At 44.3% G+C, this 20,990-nt stretch overlaps 2 protein-coding genes across 3 annotated transcripts in view; one reads left to right on the top strand and one right to left on the bottom strand.

The window, feature by feature from the left end:
* The window catches only part of LOC142063012 (uncharacterized), a 313,397-nt gene that overhangs the window by 171,687 nt on the left and 120,720 nt on the right, over window positions 1-20,990 (bottom strand). The window lies entirely within an intron of this gene.
* Window positions 1-20,990, top strand: part of LOC142063009 (vascular endothelial growth factor receptor kdr-like) — a 142,134-nt gene that overhangs the window by 104,150 nt on the left and 16,994 nt on the right. The window contains exons 18-28 of one of the 2 annotated variants that reach the window (XM_075106285.1): window positions 595-699; window positions 3,085-3,198; window positions 6,261-6,349; window positions 7,645-7,810; window positions 8,359-8,456; window positions 9,419-9,541; window positions 9,651-9,762; window positions 15,131-15,230; window positions 15,825-15,930; window positions 18,070-18,194; window positions 19,149-19,227. In XM_075106285.1, the coding sequence (XP_074962386.1) occupies window positions 595-699; window positions 3,085-3,198; window positions 6,261-6,349; window positions 7,645-7,810; window positions 8,359-8,456; window positions 9,419-9,541; window positions 9,651-9,762; window positions 15,131-15,230; window positions 15,825-15,930; window positions 18,070-18,194; window positions 19,149-19,227 (1,217 nt within the window). Of the gene's footprint in view, window positions 1-594; window positions 700-3,081; window positions 3,199-6,260; window positions 6,350-7,644; window positions 7,811-8,358; window positions 8,457-9,418; window positions 9,542-9,650; window positions 9,763-15,130; window positions 15,231-15,824; window positions 15,931-18,069; window positions 18,195-19,148; window positions 19,228-20,990 lie in introns of both variants that reach the window. The other variant, XM_075106284.1, reaches the window with a different exon arrangement.

The raw sequence follows: 20,990 nt of genomic DNA, 5'->3' as shown, positions 1-20,990 counted from the left end.
GTGCACTCTGCTGCATTGTGGGTCAGAGCCCGCAGAGCACCCGAGGTAACACATGCATGCAAATTCAAATGAAAGGGAAAATAAAGACATATTATCATCTTAAATTCTGCTTAGTATAGCTTTTATGTCAAATAAACATCAATAACTGAAGTGTTCAAGGGTTCTGACTGCCTGAGTGGCTTAGCTGGCTACCTCCATGACTGTGATTCATGAGAGAGCAGGGTTCCACGATTCTATGTTAAACCCAAACTCTGACTTTCCTCAGCTTCAGGACAACTCTATGTAATGTTTTTACCCTTAAGCCATATATATGTATTCAGTCTTGCCTTCAGCTGAATGCAGATTTATTTATTCTACTCTGTCCTATCACATACTGTATTGCATTAAAGTCATATGGATATAAATCATACCGTTTATATCCATACACTGCAAATATGCGATACAGGCTTCTGTTGACTATCGGTCTACGTCTACATCGTGCCTGGGCACCGGAGTCTTGTATTTCTTGCATAGCTGAGAATGCACGTTTCCCTCTTATCTGATGCAGACTGTCGTAAGTCCCCTTTGGCTCATTCTTGACTCTTGCTTCTCTAGGTAAAACACTGGGTCATGGTGCTTTTGGGAAGGTGGTGGAGGCGTCTGCTTTTGGCATTGATAAATCTTCAACCTGCAAAACAGTTGCCGTAAAAATGCTGAAAGGTACATATCCCTCTGAGATTCTCACAAGACTCCTCAGGGAACCTGCGGGCAATGAGGTTTCCAGTTCTCAGCTCCGAACCAGTCCCAAGTTCATTGTGTTCAGAAGGGAGTGGGTTTGTCATATGGGAGCAATTAGTCATTATACAGTGGATGTTAACATGTAGGAAATCACAAGCGGGCTTCACGCTGTGCTGCTGATTAAGTCCTGTATTCCTAGAGCAGGAAAACAGCAGCTTCCAGGTCTGTGGGCTTAGGAGGGAAACAGATTACAGAATGTAATTACATTAGATGGTCTGAAATTGGATCTAAGCCTTCGATCACAGCCCTTCCAGATGTAGAACAGTTCAAGGGGTTGAAAAAAAAAGCAATGCCAAGGGAGTGAATTAGAGACAACTTGCTTGCAATTACTGAAATTAAGGAAAGCTTTCACCGTTCAGGGGGGAGGAAGGGGGGAACTTGGAGACTCTTCTTTCATACTATATTTACATACAAAGCCTCTGCAGACAGCTTATGAATAAATGCAGCAGCCACTACATTGACTGCTTGGCTTGGAGGTTTTTAACTGTTCACTTAGGATTTTTTCAAAGGTACAGTTGATGCTCACTGGATGGCTTTTCATAGCCCACATTGCTCTGCATTGCTGCTGCATGACAGTATTAACCCCTGCAATGCCATGATTCAGGAACTTCTATCACGGTATTTGGCTTCTGTTGCTAGCTGCCTCTCCTGATGCTCCCCTACTTCCCACCTCTCTGAAATTTCAAAAACCTCAGTTATCACCTGTCTGAACCTCCTCCAAATCTGGTCTCCCTTCTCTGCATTAGTCAGTAGATCTTCAGATCATCTTCTCTCCTGCTGTTGTTTCTTCTGTTCCATGCCCATCTCCAGATCCCTGAAATCTCCTAGAAGCCCCTGATCCAGACACCCTCTGCCATCCAAAACCTACTGCCCTGGGTAGCTCTGGGTTCTCATTCACTTCCACACTGTGCTTCCCAACTGATCCTCATGTCAGCTGTACCCTGCCTGCACACATTCAGCAAACTATTTGACAGTTGCTCCACCATTTTACACCTTCCTCCCCCAGTGGAGGCAGCAGCCTCTTGCTCTAACCTGTCCCTCCCCAACTAACATGCCCATAATTAATCACTTTCCTGAATAAAGCAGATTCTCTGGTGTGAGAATCCATTCAGGGGGGAAAAAAGGCTCTGGAGATGTCTGCATTTCTGTAATTCTAGCATTATCTGCCATGTCCATGAAGTCGGCCGGCAGGCTGAAGGCGAAAAGTTAATGTGCAAGATTATCTAAAGCACTTCTGAGGCTGTTCTGTTTAGATTTTGCCAGGCATGTTCCAGCTCGCGCCACAGTAAATCAGGAGTTATACCACCCATGTACACACCCATCTACAAACATTGAAGAAATCTTGGGCTTGGAATAGCTCCTTCTTTGTGACACAATTTGGTGAAAGATTTGTTTATGGAGAATCCTACAAACAGATAAAGAGGTTACATTTGTCACACCAAATTATGTGTTATGTAACTGTTTCTTCATCTTTAAATTTTACATGATGCAAAGGCAAAATCAGAGGAAACAGGAAACAGCCTCTTTCGTTAAAATACCTCCTGAAAGTTTTGGAAAGAAGGCAGAGGGAACAAGCCGGCATCTGAACAACATTCTGGTCTGAGTGTGCCTTCCTTAGCTTTGGCAGCAAAAGAGAATGAAACGACAGTATAACTGGCTAGCCAGGGCTTCATCAGGTGTCGGCTCATGGTTCACACACAAATACAGCCCCCTCTGCTTTGCTGGAAAGTGTATTTCTTGGGTCGATGAGATCTCCCAGGGCTGAGCTTTAGTAATGCTGTACACCATTCTCCGGTACATTTTGGGACCTAGTTTACAGGTGTGTTGGATTCCTCCATCACCTGCAGTGGGGAGTTGCTCAGTACTATGGAAAAATATATTCTGAGGTACTGTAAAGAAGTACTGCTAAATTGCACATCACCGTTCTAGATGGAGGACCACATCCTTCTGTGCGCTGTTGCTGCCTGGAGTGGTTGGTTGTTCCTTTGCTAAGCTTGCAAAATCCAGTCCTTGCCAAGGCTCCCTGGTATCTGATTTGGGGGGAGGGTTTTCCTACAGGACAATAACCCTCCATAACCCATGCTAGAAAAGGGAAGAGTCATCCAAAAGATAAACTGTTATTCCACTTCATAAAGGTCAACAGACAATGAAACGGATGAATTATTATCTGTTTAAGAGTCTGAAAAGAAAAGATACTGCAAGCAACCTGGGTGGGTTTTGTTTCCAAGTGTAAACAGGATCTTGCTGTGTCCTGTTAAAAATATCCTGTTGTGTAAAGATGATTTTTTTCCTGTTTATCTTAAGCAGAATGTGCAACTACAAATGAATGCAAGGCTTTAATGTCTGAACTGAAGATCCTCATCCATATAGGACATCATCTGAATGTAGTCAACCTGCTGGGAGCCTGCACCAAAGCTGGAGGTGAGAAGTCCTCAGTAAATAAGGAGCAAAGAAACACTTTTCAGATACAACAGTCTTTGGGTGTATCTGTGGTGGAGTCCAAGTCTCATGCACGTGTAGTTAATGCAAGTACAAACATTTCTACCTCTCTGCTCATAGGAGAGCTTCTGCTACTGCAGAATATGGCCACATCCCATCAACGGTTTCTGAACGCCCTCTCCCAGGCAGCGGTGTCACTTCTCTACTTCCCTCCTCTCTGTCCCGTGTAAGCTTGTTTACAGAAGAGATTATGGACCGAGGGAGGCAGGATCCTTAATTGCAGTTAGGTGCCCAATTCCTCCACGTGGGAACTACTGACCATTTCAGAGGTTCTCTCCCTCTTCTTCCCTGTCTTATCAGGAGGATGCACCAGGCTGAACCCTTGAAGCCTCCTACTTTCCCAAGCACTTCACTCTTGCCAGGCAAACGCAGGCATTTTTTTTGCATAATATACAGGAAGCCTGAGGCAGTCCAAAGCTGAATGGAGCAACAGCGCAGACTTCCAAGGGGCTGAGCTGACACAACTGCCCGTACCTCATACAAAGAATCTGTTGCAAAGTGCACACTTAAACAAAGGACTCCATAAATCTTAGACCTTTGCCACTAAAACATCCCTTCCCATACTGCCATACAAAGCATCCTTGCTGTTACTATACCGTGCTTTAACTTCAGGGTAAGCACTCTCAAAGATGTCTCTTTACTGCTTACAATGTACCTTCAAAACAATCCCCAAAGGACAGATTTAGGAGAGCTGAGGACAAAAAAAACCAGAGTAAAATAAATGAAGGGGAAAGAGCAAGAGAGATGGCGCACACATCTGTTGTCATCTGAGACTCCAAAGCTATCATCTTCCCAAAGAACATGTAGTGGTCCAGTCACAGGGGAAAAAAAGAAAACTGCAGTGAGGCAGATCTGGTAGGATGCCAGGAGAGAAATCTTCCCTCCAGCAAGATGCTCCCAGCTCCTCAAGGGGCGGTCAGCAGCCAGCAACCAGTCACTGCCGTAATCTGGAAGCCACGAACAGGGAACTTGCAGGAATTGCTGTAGCACTGCAGACCCCAAATGCCCATATGGGAGGATGGCCAGCTTTAGCTGGAGGGTTTTAAGATCTTTGCTTGGGACTGTGAGCAGAGAGGAGGTAACATGATGAATGCTGGTGACTCTCCGCTCCTGACAAGTCAGTGAGGTGGCTTAATACAAACAGGTGCCTAAAACATGGCGGCATTACTAAGAGATCGGTAGTTTTTAACCAAAGCACTAATTCAGCCACAGAGTTCTAGTTGCAGAGTAAAACACGTCTCAGGAACCGATCAAATACTGTGATTGTCCAACCTCTGAGGAACAACTCCTGGGAGTCCCTCAGTTTCCCATTCTCTAGCCTGCTCCATCCTGATTGCCCTCCTGGGTGACGGGGTAACCCTCGCTCTTCCCTGCCAGCTGCCTAGGAGGAAAGGCACTGATTACTCTGGGGAGCAGTGGACGGAGCAGAGCGGTGCAGCACAGCCTTGCAGGGCACTGAGGCACCTCTAGGCGGGCGCTGGTTTGTTTACCTTTGAGCAGTGCAACTGCAGACTAAAGAAAAATAGCCTTGAGCTCTCAAGACAGACTAAGTCTTATCTAAGGATAAGAGTTACTATTAAAATGCCACTGCAGAATACAGTGCTTTCTCCTTCCTTGTTAGGTTTTATATAACGGTATTCCTGATGAAGACTGATGTGAAGTATGCACATATATTATTCTAAAAATGTAACAAATAAATTTTAACACCTTGGCTGAGCATCTGATGTTAAGCGGTGAGAACTAACGCCTAGTACATGCTTTACAATGAGGAAATAAAATAGGGAGAGGCCATGCCTAGGACCAAAGGCACGTATTCAGTCTAGCAGTGCTATAGGACTTGTACAAATAAAAAGCCTGGCAGAAATACGCAATGTTATTATTGGTAAGTTATTGGTTATTATTGCTAGAATTCACCATCTCCCTTTTAATGGAGCGATCCGCTTCCGAGCAGTACACGTCTCCCAGCCTCAGACAGGACGCAGCAACCAGAATCTCTAAGGTTCGCCCTTCCCTCCTTGACCCCTCCGCTCCCCGTCACAGCCCGGCTCTCAGCCTTCCCGGTCAATACTGTCCGCGTCGGGCTGGACCAAGGGCGCAGGCTGCAGTACAAGCCTGCGTGGGAGTTTCTGATGGAGCCAGGCAGAAGTGCTGCTTAGGGCTGACTCCTTCCCAATGGCCAAGTGCGGCGCTCAGCACTTTCCCCTTGAAGTTCAAACTCCTAAGTCTGAGCTACGGACCTTCTAGACAGAAAAGGGTTTCTGGACATGAAAGTCTGGTTACTTAGGATTGATAATAATACATCTTCATATGCATTCTAGTCCCACGACTTCACCTCATCTTACTTTTCATTATGACAAAAGGCAGCGATTATGCTAAAAGTAGAGACCGTGGCTGTTGCCTTTCCTAAAGTTCACACTGAAACATAAAAGCATTTTCAAGCAGATTTCAAAATTAGGCATAATTGTACAAAAGGAGCAAATGCACTGAACTCTACAGTAGTTTGCACAGAAATAAGAAAGGAAGAAACTGATAGGATTTTTCAGGCATTTAAAAACTTTAGACTAAATATTTTTGCCACTTTTGACTAAGATCTGTCTGTGGCCCTGACCTCCACCCAAAACAAACAATTGTGAAGGGAGCAGAGAAAAATGAAGGCCGCTCCATGCTATGGATCTATGTATAGAGTAAAACAACCTTAATAGCGTATGGGATTGTATATTCTTATTTATCATTCTGAAATTTCTTTTGTTTATAAATAAGGAATAAATACCGAGTGTTACCGTCTAAGAATCAGAACTGTATTCCCTTCCCTCCATACCCACTGCTGATGGTGTGCTTCTGCGGTGTCACCTCTCTGTTTCCTAATTTCCTCATCTAATAGGAATATCAGCATTTACTTATTTTGAAGCGGATTTGTGAGGATAAGTGAGTATTAAGTGCTTTGCAGTGCTTCAAAACTCATTTGACTTTCATTCTCTTTTTAGGTCCTTTAATGGTCATAGTAGAATATTGCAAATACGGAAACCTGTCCAACTACCTAAGAGGAAAACGAGGAGATTTCATTGCATATAAGGTAACAAAATGACGGGCTTCTCATAGTCACAAGGCAGAGAATTAACAACCCCTGACCACAAGCTGGATTTCTTTCTGCATTGGCACCGAGGCGGTTTGGTATTTATACAGGCACTTTATGTTCTCAGCACATTTCAATTTGTATGAGGAAAAAATGGAAACCTTTTGCCCTGTAGGATCTCACTCCCATCCTTTTCTAGCACCTACTAAAGAATTACTTGCAAATACCCAAGCACTCTAGTGCATTCAAGAGAGAGGGAATTACTTGGGAGGTACTACCCAGCACAAGGGGGACAACAAAGTAGTAGTGAAAAACTGGTTTCAACTGAACTAGGAGAAGGTGAACCCTCCCATAATACAAGCCCAGTTTGGGGATTTCCGCTTCTACACCCACCCTACCCCCACCCCTAGCTACCAAAAGCATCATCTTCTTATGCTTCCATCTTCTGCTTATTCCCATCTTCTGTGTTCTCCCTTCCCCCGTGCCAACCTGAAGGTCTGTGCTGTATGCCGCGAACTGGATCACGAACACAGCCTGCATTTAAACTAAGCAAATGGGGTTGGTGTCCACGCGGCTGTCTGCATCCACACGAACATCCGTGCTAGCACAAACTGGGCTAGGATACGGGGGAAGACGCGGGAGGCCAGAAATCAGTGACGGGGAGAGGATGGGACTGTCTCCTCATTGTGAAAATACGGCATTGAAAGGGCTCTCTGATCTAAGCCCTGCCAGAAACCGGAGCCTCCCCAAGATTATTTTCCCGGATGATTCTATTATTATTATTCTTATTATACCTATTGTGTACAGGCACAAGAGTACATAAGGTACTTTGTGTAACAGAAGATCTTCCTTGTACAGTCACTCAAAATTCCTTTTCTCACCATTGTTTTCACGAATTCCAGGGACTGGTTATGTCCCACTCCCCAGGAGAGGGTGAGACAGATGCATGTCAGTGCACATCACGCACGTACTTTGAACTGTGATTTTTAGCATGTTTTCCTAAGACAGCAAGAGGTACAGGATTACAATGTCTCTCTGCTCATCGATCAGCCTCACCTGGCCAGCTTCCAGCTAACTTATATGGTGGAGTATTGCTATGAGTAAAATGGGAGGTTCTGTATTAATAAATAGGAAACCAGGCTTCATTAGTTCTGCTGCTGAGGGAACATGGTGTTCAAACACGTTTTGAGCTCATCTCCAGAGGACGCTTTCTCCATATGCCATTCCTGTACGTATTTTGAATGCCCAGGTGTTGCATCATCCAAAGCTAAAAACTGGTTTTCTACCATTTCTAGTCCCAGGAAAACTCTGACCAAGCAGAGAAAAGTCTGGATGAGTCCAACAGTGATCTGACCGAACTGATCAAGAGGCGCCTTGAGAGCGTAGCCAGCACAGGAAGCTCCGCCAGCTCAGGATTTATAGAAGATAAGAGTTACAGCGATTCAGAAGATGATGAAGAAGGTAAAAGAAACCTACCTAATCCCAGATCTTTTATTGCAAAGTTTTCTGTTACTTGGCTAGTGCCACACACACTGTCACACACTTTATGAGCCCTCACACAGCTTGACTTGTTCCTGAAATCGCAAATTCTTTCTCTTGCCTGTGCCTCGCTCCAACTTTCTCACAGAGAGAGATTTGCAATAACATATGCATATAAAAGCTGCTCCTGTTGTGTAAGAGGAGTAATAGCAATATCTCACCAGATTTGTGGGGCCGGTCTGTCCCCACTCTTGTCACTCGCACACTATAAATAGTTTGCCTCACTTGTATCCCCAGCGGTTGTTTTCCCCATAGCTAAATGACATGATTAATGTTGCATGGAACTTTTTTTAATCATCTCATCTTCTGCCTTTAAGTCAGTGGTTCCTAAACCAGAGTCGTGATCCTAGTAGAGAACTCATGTAACAATACTCAGGTGCGGGGCTGGGGTCATCAGCATGCATGCACCAGTGCTAAAAAAGCTTGTAGCTGTAGCGCTAGCGTTTTGCTGTGTCTGTGATCTCTCCTAGATGCTGAGGATCTGTACAAGCGGCCCCTGACTTTGGAGGATCTGATCTGCTACAGCTTCCAAGTGGCAAAAGGCATGGAGTTCCTCGCCTCCCGAAAAGTGAGCTCATTAAAACGTCAGGGCTGAACTTCTTTCACAGAATCATGAGTATCTGATATGAAGAAATCCAGATATACTTTTGAGCCTGAGTAGTCTGCTTTTTGTTCTTTATTAAAGTGTTGGAGATCACATTAGCTCTGGTGGTTAAGCAATAAGTAGCACTGAAGGAGTTGTGAAGGAATATCCATCATGTACTTGGCTACAAGGACTGGCTTCTGTAACATGAGAGTTTAGATAGAAGGAGCAAACACAGATTGTAAGACAATTCACGCAAATGACTCATAAATAAATGCAGAAAAGGCTTCTCATAGAGAAAGATCCTCGTAATATGGTCAACAAAAGTACTACTGAAAAATGAAGAGGGAGTACCCAGCTATTTATTTAGCTTGTTGGCGTTGTTGGAGGCTATAAGCAAAGCTAGCACCACTTTTTGAGAAAAAATAGTGCATTTGTAGCCTGCGGAATGCCTGTTCTTGAAGTAAACTGTATGTAATGCACATGCCAAAGTAGGCACAAACCTGAGAGCTTGCACCTACCGCACAGCTCCCAGGACAGCACACACAGAAATCATGAGCCTGTGTGCAATTCCCCCAGTCTCACACACTCGTGGGCCTGCGTTTGCAAGCGTAGCTGCGGCTGCTTTTTGACCTCTCCCCAATTTGCCACAGAAAAATTAACTAGCAAATGGCGCTTCCTTTGTGTCCCCATAACTGTGAAAGTTATTTCACACAGAAAAATCAGAAAACTGACTGTAATACTTGGCTTGTTCCCTGAGTTATTTTCTCTTTTACAGATGACTATATTTGCAGCAGATTCCCACACACATTTCTCCTCTCTAACCTGCTCACAACAAGAGTTCATTTATCTTTCCAATTCCAAAGAAGGTCTCATGCTTTCTGCTCTAGCAGTGACTCATCCTCCAGGCAGACCCTCTGATCTTCCTCGTCCTCTTTCCTTCACAGTGCATTCATCGGGATTTGGCAGCAAGGAACATCCTTCTTTCAGAGAACAACGTGGTTAAGATCTGTGACTTCGGACTAGCCAGGGATATTTATAAAGACCCCGACTATGTACGGAAAGGAGATGTAAGTGGAAGAAACTTGGAAGCGCTAACCTCAAGTCTGTATTCCCCTAGGGCTTGGGCAGTTCAGTAACAACAGTTCTGACAATGTGTTGTGTCTTTTGTATCCTTAGGCAAGACTTCCACTCAAGTGGATGGCTCCAGAAGCTATTTTCGACAAAATTTACACAACACAGAGTGACGTATGGTCTTTTGGAGTGCTGCTATGGGAAATCTTTTCTCTAGGTAAGAATGGCTTAAAACTTCCCCCCCCTCCCAAATTTATGGTTTTGTTGCTATGAAAAGCTTTAAACAAACGATGATAACGTGGTGCCATGTTTCTATTTTGGTTAATAAAATTGCCCAGTGCAGATCAGGTGTAAAACAGCATCACAGGACTGAAGTCATTGAGAACTGGCACCTGGCAAAGTACAGGAGAGCAGACACCAAAACAAAATCCAAAGCTCTGAACCTAACATTTGTAATAATTGAAACCAACAGAGCACAGAGATAATGCAAGGCTCTGCTGCTCGGGAGTGAAATATATTTCTTTTGAGAGAGAGAAATGAAGAGTTTCCCTGTCAAACGGTATTTTCCCCTAAGCAGTCTGCTTCAGGAAACCACACAGCTCAAAGGTTGCAGAGGATTACGCTGCTGTTGACACAGTGGTCTGATGTCGCTAGTGGCAGCCCATGGAACGCAAGGGAATTTGCCCACATGACATTTTATCCCAGCCCGATTATCTTCCCCATGAAATCAAAGTACAATTTTCTAAGTAAGAAAAATGTATTGGCAGCAGCTGCCACCAGGTTGATACGAGAACCAGCGCTAGACTCTGCATAAGTCATTTTGGCAGCGAACAGGCAGAATGCATACTCTTCTGGCCATATCATTTGCAACCCACAACATTTTTGAAAGAATAGTAATGGTGTTCTTTACGTTCTATAGATTTCATCTTACAGTGCTGTTAGAAATCTCAGCCTCACCGAGATCTGGTTACTGTCCAGCAGATAAAGCCCTGAAATTTAGACAAGCAGCCTTACAGACAATTGGACTTTGCCGCTCTCAGATTCTCCTTGCAGAGTGGCAAGTTTTGTTTTCCTGAGGGAATTTAGGAATGTCAGCTCTGGCTTTTTAATCAGCATTTGCAGACAAAAGAAAACAAGAAGCACTGTCAACTTAAGCTGCTGAATTTTACAGCAAACTCTGTCATCCCCTACTGTCTTGAGTTCATGGATCAGTTGAAATTAATGATCAGGCTCAAGATGCCAAGTGCAGACTTGGGTGCAAAGTCTGGAGCTGTTTCTATCCTAATCTTTATTTAGGGCTGGCTGCAAAGATCACAACCTGATTTCAGTCCAAGCCTTTGATTTGACTTTTCTCTAGTTTGTACCAGCATGCAAACCAGAAGGTTCCTACCAAAATGGTTAAAACAAGGGGCAGTTATTGCTTTCTCTGGAGTTCCGTCCTATTTATTTAGAGTTTTGTGACTTTGGTGTAGCACCTCCATGACTCTGTAACAGCATCCCCTGCTGAATGTGTTTTGAAACACCCCAGAAAGACGAAGCTCCAGAAGCACCGGCAATGCCCCAGTTCTAACACGTTATTCGAGAAGATGCCTTAGCATTAGCACGCAGAGGCACACTCCGAGGGGACAGTCCCTCCGTTGGGCATCTCCAAGGAACCAGATGAACGGAATAGTGATGAATGGCAAGGACCACCGCAGAAGGCAAACTGCTTATACCACTCCCAAAGGGCCTGACAGAGTTTAACAGAAGTGAACTTGAGGTCATTTGGCCTTTAATACTGAAGACTAATAAAAATTAAAATATAGTGACTGAAATTCACCTCTATTTTAACTGTTTTTAAAAAAATTTACCCGGTTTCTTTTCGTTTTAGATAGTCTCTTTTCTTAACAAAGGTGCTTACTTGGAACAATAGACTGTCCTCTTCTGAATTCAGAGGAATCTACTAAATTACTCCAAGGGCTGCCATCCGTGGAGCAGCCTCTGCCCTCATTATGACGTAGATCACAAACTACTTTCTTCAATCCGTGGCACGGATTCAAAAGCAGTCATTTTCTCTAAGAGGGTTTTTCATACAGATCATCCAGGCATGTCTGTGGTTTGGCACCACTCACATCTGCAGCTCACACGATAAATATTTAATTAAGGATTTGTGTCACTGATTGAACTCTCTTATATAAAAGTTTTACAGATCATTGAGAGCCAGGGGATGGAAGTTGTTTGTCGTTGCTACAGGGTATGTTTTGGCTCCCATTTACAACTGCTGCTTTTTACTGGGTCCCACAGGCTTAGCACCCTCTAAAATAGGAAAATTTACTGATTAGCAAAACGCAGTTTGGTTTGGACATGGGCCCTTTCGGGGTCAGAAGTTGAATGAAGCATGATAGGAAGGCTGGCAGAGTGGATCCATTTTGGTGATACACAGAGAAATCAGGACTTGCAAGAGTGTTAATATTCCTTTGGGGCCGAGTTTGCACTGAGTTTTGCATTATTTAAAAGGGGCCAGAGCACCTCATGTCAGGTAATGCCTACAATGTTTAATACATCTTGAAATCACAGGGTGCATTACAGAATGTTGGTGTCTCCTGGAATTTAAATGTACACTGTTCAAAAAGCAACCAAAGGTAATTATGTAAACAAGCAGTTCCTGGTAGTATAACATCTATTATAGCATCTTGTTATCCCACTAAAATAAAACGGAGATCAAAAGAGTGCTACCATATCCAATGCATGCCACATCTTTGAGTATTTTGGAAGAGATTTCCCTCAAAGAAAACACCATGTGTAGACCTTGCACCATATGGTTCTGCCTACTTTTCTCCCAAGCTGTCTCAGCATCCTGAATCCAAGGTACTAGGCTTATCACATAGTCCAGATGAAGCACAACGGCGAGTGGAGGGGGCAAAGGGAGAGCTCCTTGCTTTTGATATCTGAGCTGCCTCCAGCTGGTAAGAGGCCAGCACTGGTCAAAATATAAACTACCAAAAGATCTTGCAATCAAAAATTATTCTTTGCCTTCCCTGTACTTGCTCTCGCCAACATATTGCAGTTGATATGATCAATGATGTAATCAAAGAAAGATAACTCAGATTGTGAGATCAAGTGGAATTCTCCATCCTCATCCAGTTCTACCACATTGCCCTTGAGGTCTCAGTCACAGTCAATGTATTTGCGAGACAAATTCTTATCAATAACCTCTGCTGTGCTCATGAGCCAGATCCGGCCAGTGGTACTCGGCAAACCATGGGGTCTCTCTGGCACATCAAATTGGTCAGCGTAGAACAGTGGGACAGCTCATCAATGGCCTGACTCCATCCAGCTCCTCCTGATGGAAATCGGCTGGCCATGATGGCACAACAATCCTACATGCCGTCAGAAATGAATGAAAAAGGCCCACCTCTTCCCCAATGAGGGGTGCTGTTTTCAGTGTTGCCCCAGTACATTGACAATCTAGGCCTAATTAGATCAAGTGAGGCTTATGCTCACTTCTCTGGAGAGGCTGTGCCACTGTTCCATAGATACGGGATCAACTGGGCAAGTTGCAGATGTATTCATGAAGTCTCAGTACCTTGTAAAGGTTTGCAAAGATAAACCTGTACAGAGGAAAAGACAAGCTAGTGAGGGTTCAGGAGATGTAAACAGAGAGCAGGTTAGTGCTCCCAGACCCTGCTTCGATCTTTACCCTTCTGTCACAGTGTAACGTTGGGCAAGTGGCACTATAGTTTCTATCCATCTGTTTATTCAGAGAGATCGTGTGAGTTGATAAATGGCTATTTGAGATCTTTGGCTAATGGGTGATACCACATGAGCTGAACATTACGTTACCAGGTTATTAGGATCATAATGATAGGCCAGGACAAAACTAGGAAGGAAAATCAATATATAAAGCAGAAATTATGCTCCTAACTATTTCCAACCTACATAACTCCAGAAACACTCTTAACGCTGTGATCTGATACTTGCACACCAAGGGAACTCAGATGTGCTGTGGCTAAGCCTCCCTGAGCTTTGAATGTCATCGGAGCCTATTTGCTGTGCTGAGATGCCCTCTTAGGAAGTTGCCGGGATCTCTGCTCCCCAGTGCTGTTTTGCAGACTGATTCAGAGAGTAGAATTCTGGGAACAGCCACATTTTGGCACCCTCTTCACTGCTTTCATCCAAAAGATTTCTGCTGTGCTTGTTGTGCCCCCAAGTGCACAGCACATGATGGTGTTTCCAATGGGGGTCGGGGGGGGGAATGCAGGAAATACGCAAGGATGTGATAGATGGGAAATCATATACAGATTCCTCGAGGGCTGGATACAGATCCAGATTCCCTTCAACCCCCTATGTTAAGACTTGATTAAATTTTCTTCCAAATTCACCATCCAGCATCTAGGATGACAAAACGTTAAAGACAAGGGTTGCACTGCATGTGAAGGAAGGGAGGAAAGCTTACAGATCTCTCAGGTCTATCTGCAATAGGGTCAGCAACCTTTCAAACCTCAGTGTAGACGTCTCTTGAATGTTACTTATGAGGTCTGGATTACTCAGATGCCAGAGCTCCTTCTCAAATTATATTTTTGTTCCCCTTATTTATGGTGCATCATAAAGTACAGATATCATACAACAAAGATCACAACCTCTGAAAAGCCCCGACTCGCTCATTAGTCAAAGAGCACATTGAATGCATACATAGATTTACACTAGTCATTCCTCTGCAGACAGACACGTACACAGAAAATTAAATAAGTCTCACTCCTTCATTCTGATGACTGGTAGGCCAACTTTTGTGCAAGTTAATATAATGCTACCAGCCCCTTTACAGAAGTCTACCTCTCAAAAGCAATTACCATTGCCATGAACTGTCCTCCCAGGTTTCACGCTGACAATTGAGTGGCCCTGAAAAGAAGTAGCATTGAGCTCGCACTCAAAAAGGAAAACAAGGCTAAAAATTTGGAAGGTCACTTTTCAAGGAAATTTTACCTGTAGGACTGCATCATACATATACAACACTAAATTGGTGGACTAGGAGAGAAGGACTACCATTCTATACCTGACGTTGAACTGCAATGTTCTCGTGGCCTTCTGCAGGAGCTAGAAGCCTACAGCTTTCTGGGCACTTACTCACAGAGGCCAGTGAGGCCAGAGGTTCTAAGGCAATGAATGATGAGTGGGACTTACTTACTTCATGTGTATTCAGCTCGTGCCGGGTATTTGCAGAGTGACAGTTTGGACAACAGTATGTAACCAATTGAATGAGCTGGAACTTTTCTACCACTGACCAACAGGCCATCTAAAGTCTCAAACTAATAAAATTTACTTTTCTTCTGCCATATTTTACCTTGGAGTTGTCCTGGCTATACCATGATCACAGAGGAGACAGCGTGATTGAAATCTCTAAAGAGACAGAGTGAGTCTGTAAAGGGTTTCCAAACAAAACATGTAGATAGTGATTGCAACCCCTTCTTTGCTCTCACTTCTTTTACTGTCAGACTCTAGGTCTAATCTTGAATGCTCAGCAGATATCACTAAGAGGTGTTTAATTCACTGGACTGAGAAATAGGGATTGTGCCCTTCTGGAGCCTCTTCCTTATTTCTCCCATCAGGTGCCTCACCATACCCCGGAGTGCAGATAGATGAGGACTTTTGCCGACGGCTCAAAGAAGGAACCCGGATGAGATCTCCAGAGTACTCCACTCCAGAAGTGTAAGAGCTCCTGGTTTTGTATTGAGAGCTGACACGTGTCATTTAAGTATTACAAAAGAGATTGTATTTAAGTGTGGAGGGGGAAGAAGTCCACATCAGATGACAGCTATGCATTTTGTTTTCAGTGAACACTGTAGTTGTGCATATCTTGGGTGTCCTGATGCCACAGATGATTGCTAAAGACAGACTGAGCCAGCTTGACCTTTGCCAACAAGATGATTAACAGATCTCTCCATATCAGTTGTAGTTCATGAATCTCAGTTCAGGAGACTGCTGTGTCTGCCTTGATTTCCAATTCTGTGACAGAAACTAGGCACCCCTGGCTATGACTTATTTCAGCAATATCAGTGGAGCCCATCAGCCAATTTTAAGTTAGGTGAAAATAAAAAACACACAGGCTCAGCTGAGGCAGGAAGATAGAAGGAAAAAGCATCCCCCACAGAAACTAGAATAGAATTTCAGCACATGGAGATTTCAACCTGCCTTAATCCAAACCTATCCAAACAATGGCCAACACAAGCAGCAGCAGAAAGAAAGAATTTGGAAGCAAAGCTCCTACCCTTTCCCATTCTTAATCCCTGTGTTTTTATCTAGCTACCAGACAATGCTGGACTGTTGGCATGGCGTACCCACAGAGAGGCCTACTTTCACCGAGCTCGTGGAGCGCTTAGGAGACCTTCTTCAAGCCAACGTACAGCAGGTACAGCAATGCGAACACCTCTTCAACAAAGGTGTACCCATAGACGTAGGTGGATATGCGCATACGCGCGCGTGGGTAAAGGCTGTCTTGAGCAGTAATATTAGGTCTGACTTCATAACAGAGGTCACAAAGTAAACGGCTGCTGGGATGAGTAAAGAAAATGTTAACTATGCAAAGGGGATTATGGTTCAAAACTAGATGTTCATCCATCCATAATAAGCAGAAACTTACATTAATTAAAAAAAGGCTCAGTTGCTCCTTAGAGGAACAATAGTGCTTTATCTCACAAACAATTTTAATTAGATTCCAACATAGTAAACTGCCGGTAGTTGGTCTGAACTTTCTCTCTCATTTTCTGAGCTTATGTTCATCAGTGCTCTTAGGAGCTTTAAAATGATGCAGTTTAAAGCTCAGAAAGTCAATTACATAATTATTAATTTCATAATAGTTAAATCAGTTTTTTTCTTCTCCAGTAAAAACAACCAGACCAGTTATATAACTGTCGATTTAATTTAAGAAGAAATCAAACTCTCTCCTCCAGCTCCTTCCTGTTTGTAAACAAATCTAGTGAAGCTAAGTTGAAGAGGGCCCGGTCTGCAGTATGAAGAGCTTGTGAGTTTCATCCAATAACCAAAGTAAATTAAGGAGACATAAAAATCACGATAAGGGAATAGGGCACTTAACTGCTTTTCAAAATTAAAAAAAAAAAATCAAGGAAAGGGAAATTTGGACAAACAGTTTCAGGATTTAAAGGAAGAGTCATTTCTGGAGATTACTGCAGGGGTGTAATGACAGTGCAGAGCTTATTAAGATGTGTACTGAATTCTATTAAACTTGCAGCACCAATTTCTTGTAAGGACAAGAAATAAAATCCTTTAAGGCTACCATTTTAAGGACTGGGTCTTGCTAAACTGCAGCTCCTTATGTTGAACATAAGCAAAAATTATATACATAGGCAATATTCTTTTACCAATTCCAAAATCTGTTAAAGTCATATTTGCCATAGGGGTTTTGTGACTTCATGCTGCTCCCTCCCCTCCTCCCAAACACATGGCTTAAACTTGGATTTAGGTGTCCCTGAGACAAGTCCCTTGGAATTCCCAAAGAGGCCTATGTAATGCCGATACAGTGGACTTGAGGAAAGACTTGGTTTTGTTCAGCCTGGAGAAGAGAAGACTGGGGGGGAGGGAATCTCATCAATGCCTATAAATATCTGCAGGGTGGGTGTCAGGAGGATGGGACCGGGCTCTTTTCAGTGGTGCCCAACGCCAGGCCAAGGGGCAACGGGCACAAGTTGGAACACGGGAAGTTCCACTTAAATATGAGGACAAACCCCTTCCCTGTGCGGGTGCCAGAGCAGGGGCACAGGCTGCCCAGAGAGGCTGTGGGGTCCCTTCCCTGGAGACATTCACCCCCCACCTGGACGCTGTCCTGTGCCCCTGCTCTGGGTGTGCCTGCTCAAGCAGGGGGTGGGACGGGATCATCCCCAGGGGTCCCTTCCACCCCCCACCGGTCTGGGATTCTGGGATTCTGTGACTGCTTTCCTGAAGTGCAGATTGGTGAAATTCTGTTCACTTTCACTGAGGCAGAACAGCCACACATCTGGAATGTAGTCATGATCACAAAGAAATTGCTGCAAACTCTTCAAAGATGCTGCTGTGAAAGTCAGCAACGCCAGACACTTTTAAACCGGATGCACAGACATTGACAGCCTCAATACAACCATCACACTGCTCTGCTGTATGTCAGGGACATTTAGAAGTCTTGTAACTGCTATAAAGACCAGTGAAGCAATAGCTTGGGCTGAAAGGCCTGGAGGAGAAAACGTGCTAACTGCAGATGAGTACTGGAATGTTAGAGACCATTTTCAGCCATGCTATGTTGTAGGTTTCCTAAAGTGAACCATTTTCCTCACACAAAGCCTCCTACACAGTAAATGCTGAGTAAAGCCACACATTCTAACTTCCATACATTGTGAAGAACATCGTAATCACTTTGAAGAAACATCATAAAGTTACAATAAAGTCTAGTCCTTTCTCAGTGTAAAGCTCTGTTGAATACAATAACCTTTTATGTCTAAGATGCAGTGCAAAATTCTCTTTGCCAGATTGATGTTCTTTTATGTTATTAATTATACAGGATGGTAAAGACTATATTCCATTGAACATCACCTTGTGTCCTGATGGAGAATCTAACTCCAAAACTTGCCCTGTGGAAGAAAACTTGAACAACTGTGTTAATCGCTGGAGTGCAGTGGAAACTGGGTAAGGAAAACATAGAATCATAGAATCATGAAGGTTGGAAAAGACCTCTAGGATCATCAAGTCCAACCATCACCCCAGCATTTCTGTGCTTCCTAAACCATGTCCCCAAGTGCCACGTCTACATGTTTTTTTAACACCCCCAGGGCTGGTGACTCCCCCACCTCTCTGGGCAGCCTGTGCCAGGGCCTGACCGCTCTGGCAGGGAAGACATTTTCCCTCACACCCAACCTAAACCTCCCCTGATGCAGCTTGAGGCCGTTCCCTCTCGCCCTGTCACTGGTGACCTGGGAGCAGAGACCGACCCCCCCCTCACTCCAGCCCCTCTCAGGCAGCTGCAGAGAGCGAGAAGGGCTCCCCTCAGCCCCCTCTTCTCCAGGCTAAACCCCCTCAGCCCCCCCAGCCGCCCCCCAGCACACTTGTGCTCCAGACCCTGCCCCAGCCCCGCTGCCCTTCTCTGGACACGCTCCAGCCCCTCAAGGGCCTTCTTGTCCCGAGGGGCCCAAACCTGAGCCCGGCATTCGAGGTGGGGCCTCCCCAGGGCCGAGCACAGGGGCCCCATCCCTGCCCGGCTCCTGCTGGCCACACCAGGGCTGACACAAGCCCGGGGGCTGGTGGCCTCCTTGGCCACCTGGGCACTGCTGGCTCATGCCCAGCCGGCTGTCAGCCAGCACCCCCAGGGCCTTCTCCGCCGGGCACTTTCCAGCCACACATATATGGGGAGCAGGAGGGAAGGGAAAGGTTTGATATATCTGGGCACCGTTTGTTGTCCTCTCTCAATATGGCTGCTTTAAAGGAGCTGGAGAGAGTAATTTGTCAGTGAATTATTTGTTAAAATAGACAAAAAAAGACGACTGGTCCTGGAAACTGAGCTGTGTCAGGGAAGTTAATTGAGCTACCAACTGGTGCAGCATCTGCTTGGGTTTTATGCTGACCCCTCAACTTTCTTGCTTTCAGTAACAACAGCAAGAAGCGACCACTGAGTGTGAAGACATTTGATGAGGTGCCAGTGGAAAAGGAGAAAGTGATGCATGAGGTAAGTGAGGTGATTGCATCCTTCTCTACCGGGTTCACAGATCACTTGTCACCAGCACCAGGAACAGATATTAGAGCTTTTGAAATCTGTTTGCTAAGAAAAAGCTTTAAATCAAGCAGAAGATTTGGCCCTTGCATCTCACACATAGGTCTGTGTGACAACAAAGAGGGACGTGCACTTAGTTTAACAAATAATTTGGAGAAAAGCTCATGCAGGACTATCCAGGCTTTGATCAGGCTAAGGGGCTTTATATTACATATTTCAATACCATTTTTCCCCCCATAAGAAAATGGGAGCTCATTGAAATGGAGCCTTTAGAAGGAAGTGTGCCCGGAACACATTCTTGCTGGCTGAGACAGCCAATAACTTGGCAGTGGTGAGGGTGTTCAGTTCTCGGTGAATAAGACCAAGATTCAAGTTCCTGTTCTACTTGATTCACTCAAAGGGCTTTAACCCTGGCTTTTCCCCACCCTAAGTGAACATATTTATTGCTAGTTTAATGGCACTTCAGGGTGGGAGGGTGTTCAACGGCTGCATTTTCACTTCAGTGGAAAACAAAAGCTTGTTTTGTTACAGAATGACCGTTCTGCTTGTTGTCTTCCTCTGAAATTACAGGTTCCAAGGGTAGAGGGGTTTTTTTCTATTTTTCCTTCCTTATTTTAAAAAACCCAAACAAATCAACGACAACCAACCCAACTCATTAATTTCCCCGATGGTTCAGGTACGCGCTGGCTGCAGTGCCATACGCAGTCCACACCACTTGCCTCGGTGAGAGATGTTGGAAGCAGATTGAAGTTTAGGGAGGAAGCATGAAGCCCTCAGGAAACCTTCTAACAGAGGAAGAGGGCAAGCATCAGATGGCTAGAGCAGCAAAAGAGAAGAAAGATGCGCACAGTTTTGCAGAAACAAGCCAGCCTGCCTACTCTGCTAGTCAGGGAACCGTCCCCACGCTCAGCTAAGGCTCCCTCCCGGACAGGGCTGTTCCTCAGACCAGCTCCCTCTGGAAGGGTCAAGTCTCTAGCTGCAACTTGTCCTGGTCGTATTTGATGTCCTTGACAAATATAGCATATTTCTCATCTGTTCTCTTGTTAGCACAAATTGATGCCCATTATTCCCTTGTATTTTGCCAGATGTAATTTCTGTGCCTTTATCAGTGCATTTTAGGGATTAGAATTAGGATTTAGAATTTTCTCCGGCTCCCGCATCTTTCCTCTTGCAGGATAAAATCTGTCCCTCTGAATCACACAAAGACATTTACTAGATAGATCCAGTATCGGTAAGAGATTACTGCTGCCAGCATGAGCATTGCTTTCCTAAATGCTCCCTATTCGTGGCATTTTAAAGTCAGTCCTTACATGAAGGGGGGGGAAGTTTCAAAAAAGGGTAATAATACATTAACAGATCAGAAATAAATGTGATATTTCAATGAGGATCTTCTAAAGCAAAATTATGGTGTGATCTACTTTTGGACAAAGTAAGTGCACTTGGGTTACTAAAATGATCTTCAATATCAAGACATTAATCCTGATTAGGTCATTATTTCAAATAGTTGCCCAGGAGCTCTAAAAGTGCTCTACCACACCTTCCTGCAATTGTGCTACTTATCTGTAAGCTCTTGATATTCTTTTAACAATTCTTCTGTAAGCAAAATGCAAAGCAGCACTCAGATAAATTGTTTGTTGACCACAGATTTTAAGGGAAAATAGTCAAGATAAAAAACAGAGGGAAAACCTGGGTTCTGCTGAGTTTCTGTCAGACTTGAT

Source organism: Phalacrocorax aristotelis, chromosome 11, assembly GCF_949628215.1.
Source record: "Phalacrocorax aristotelis chromosome 11, bGulAri2.1, whole genome shotgun sequence".
Classification (NCBI taxonomy): Eukaryota; Metazoa; Chordata; class Aves; order Suliformes; family Phalacrocoracidae; genus Phalacrocorax; species Phalacrocorax aristotelis.
The sequence above is the reverse complement of the archived record's forward strand: the minus strand, read 5'-3'. Positions and strand labels throughout refer to the sequence as shown.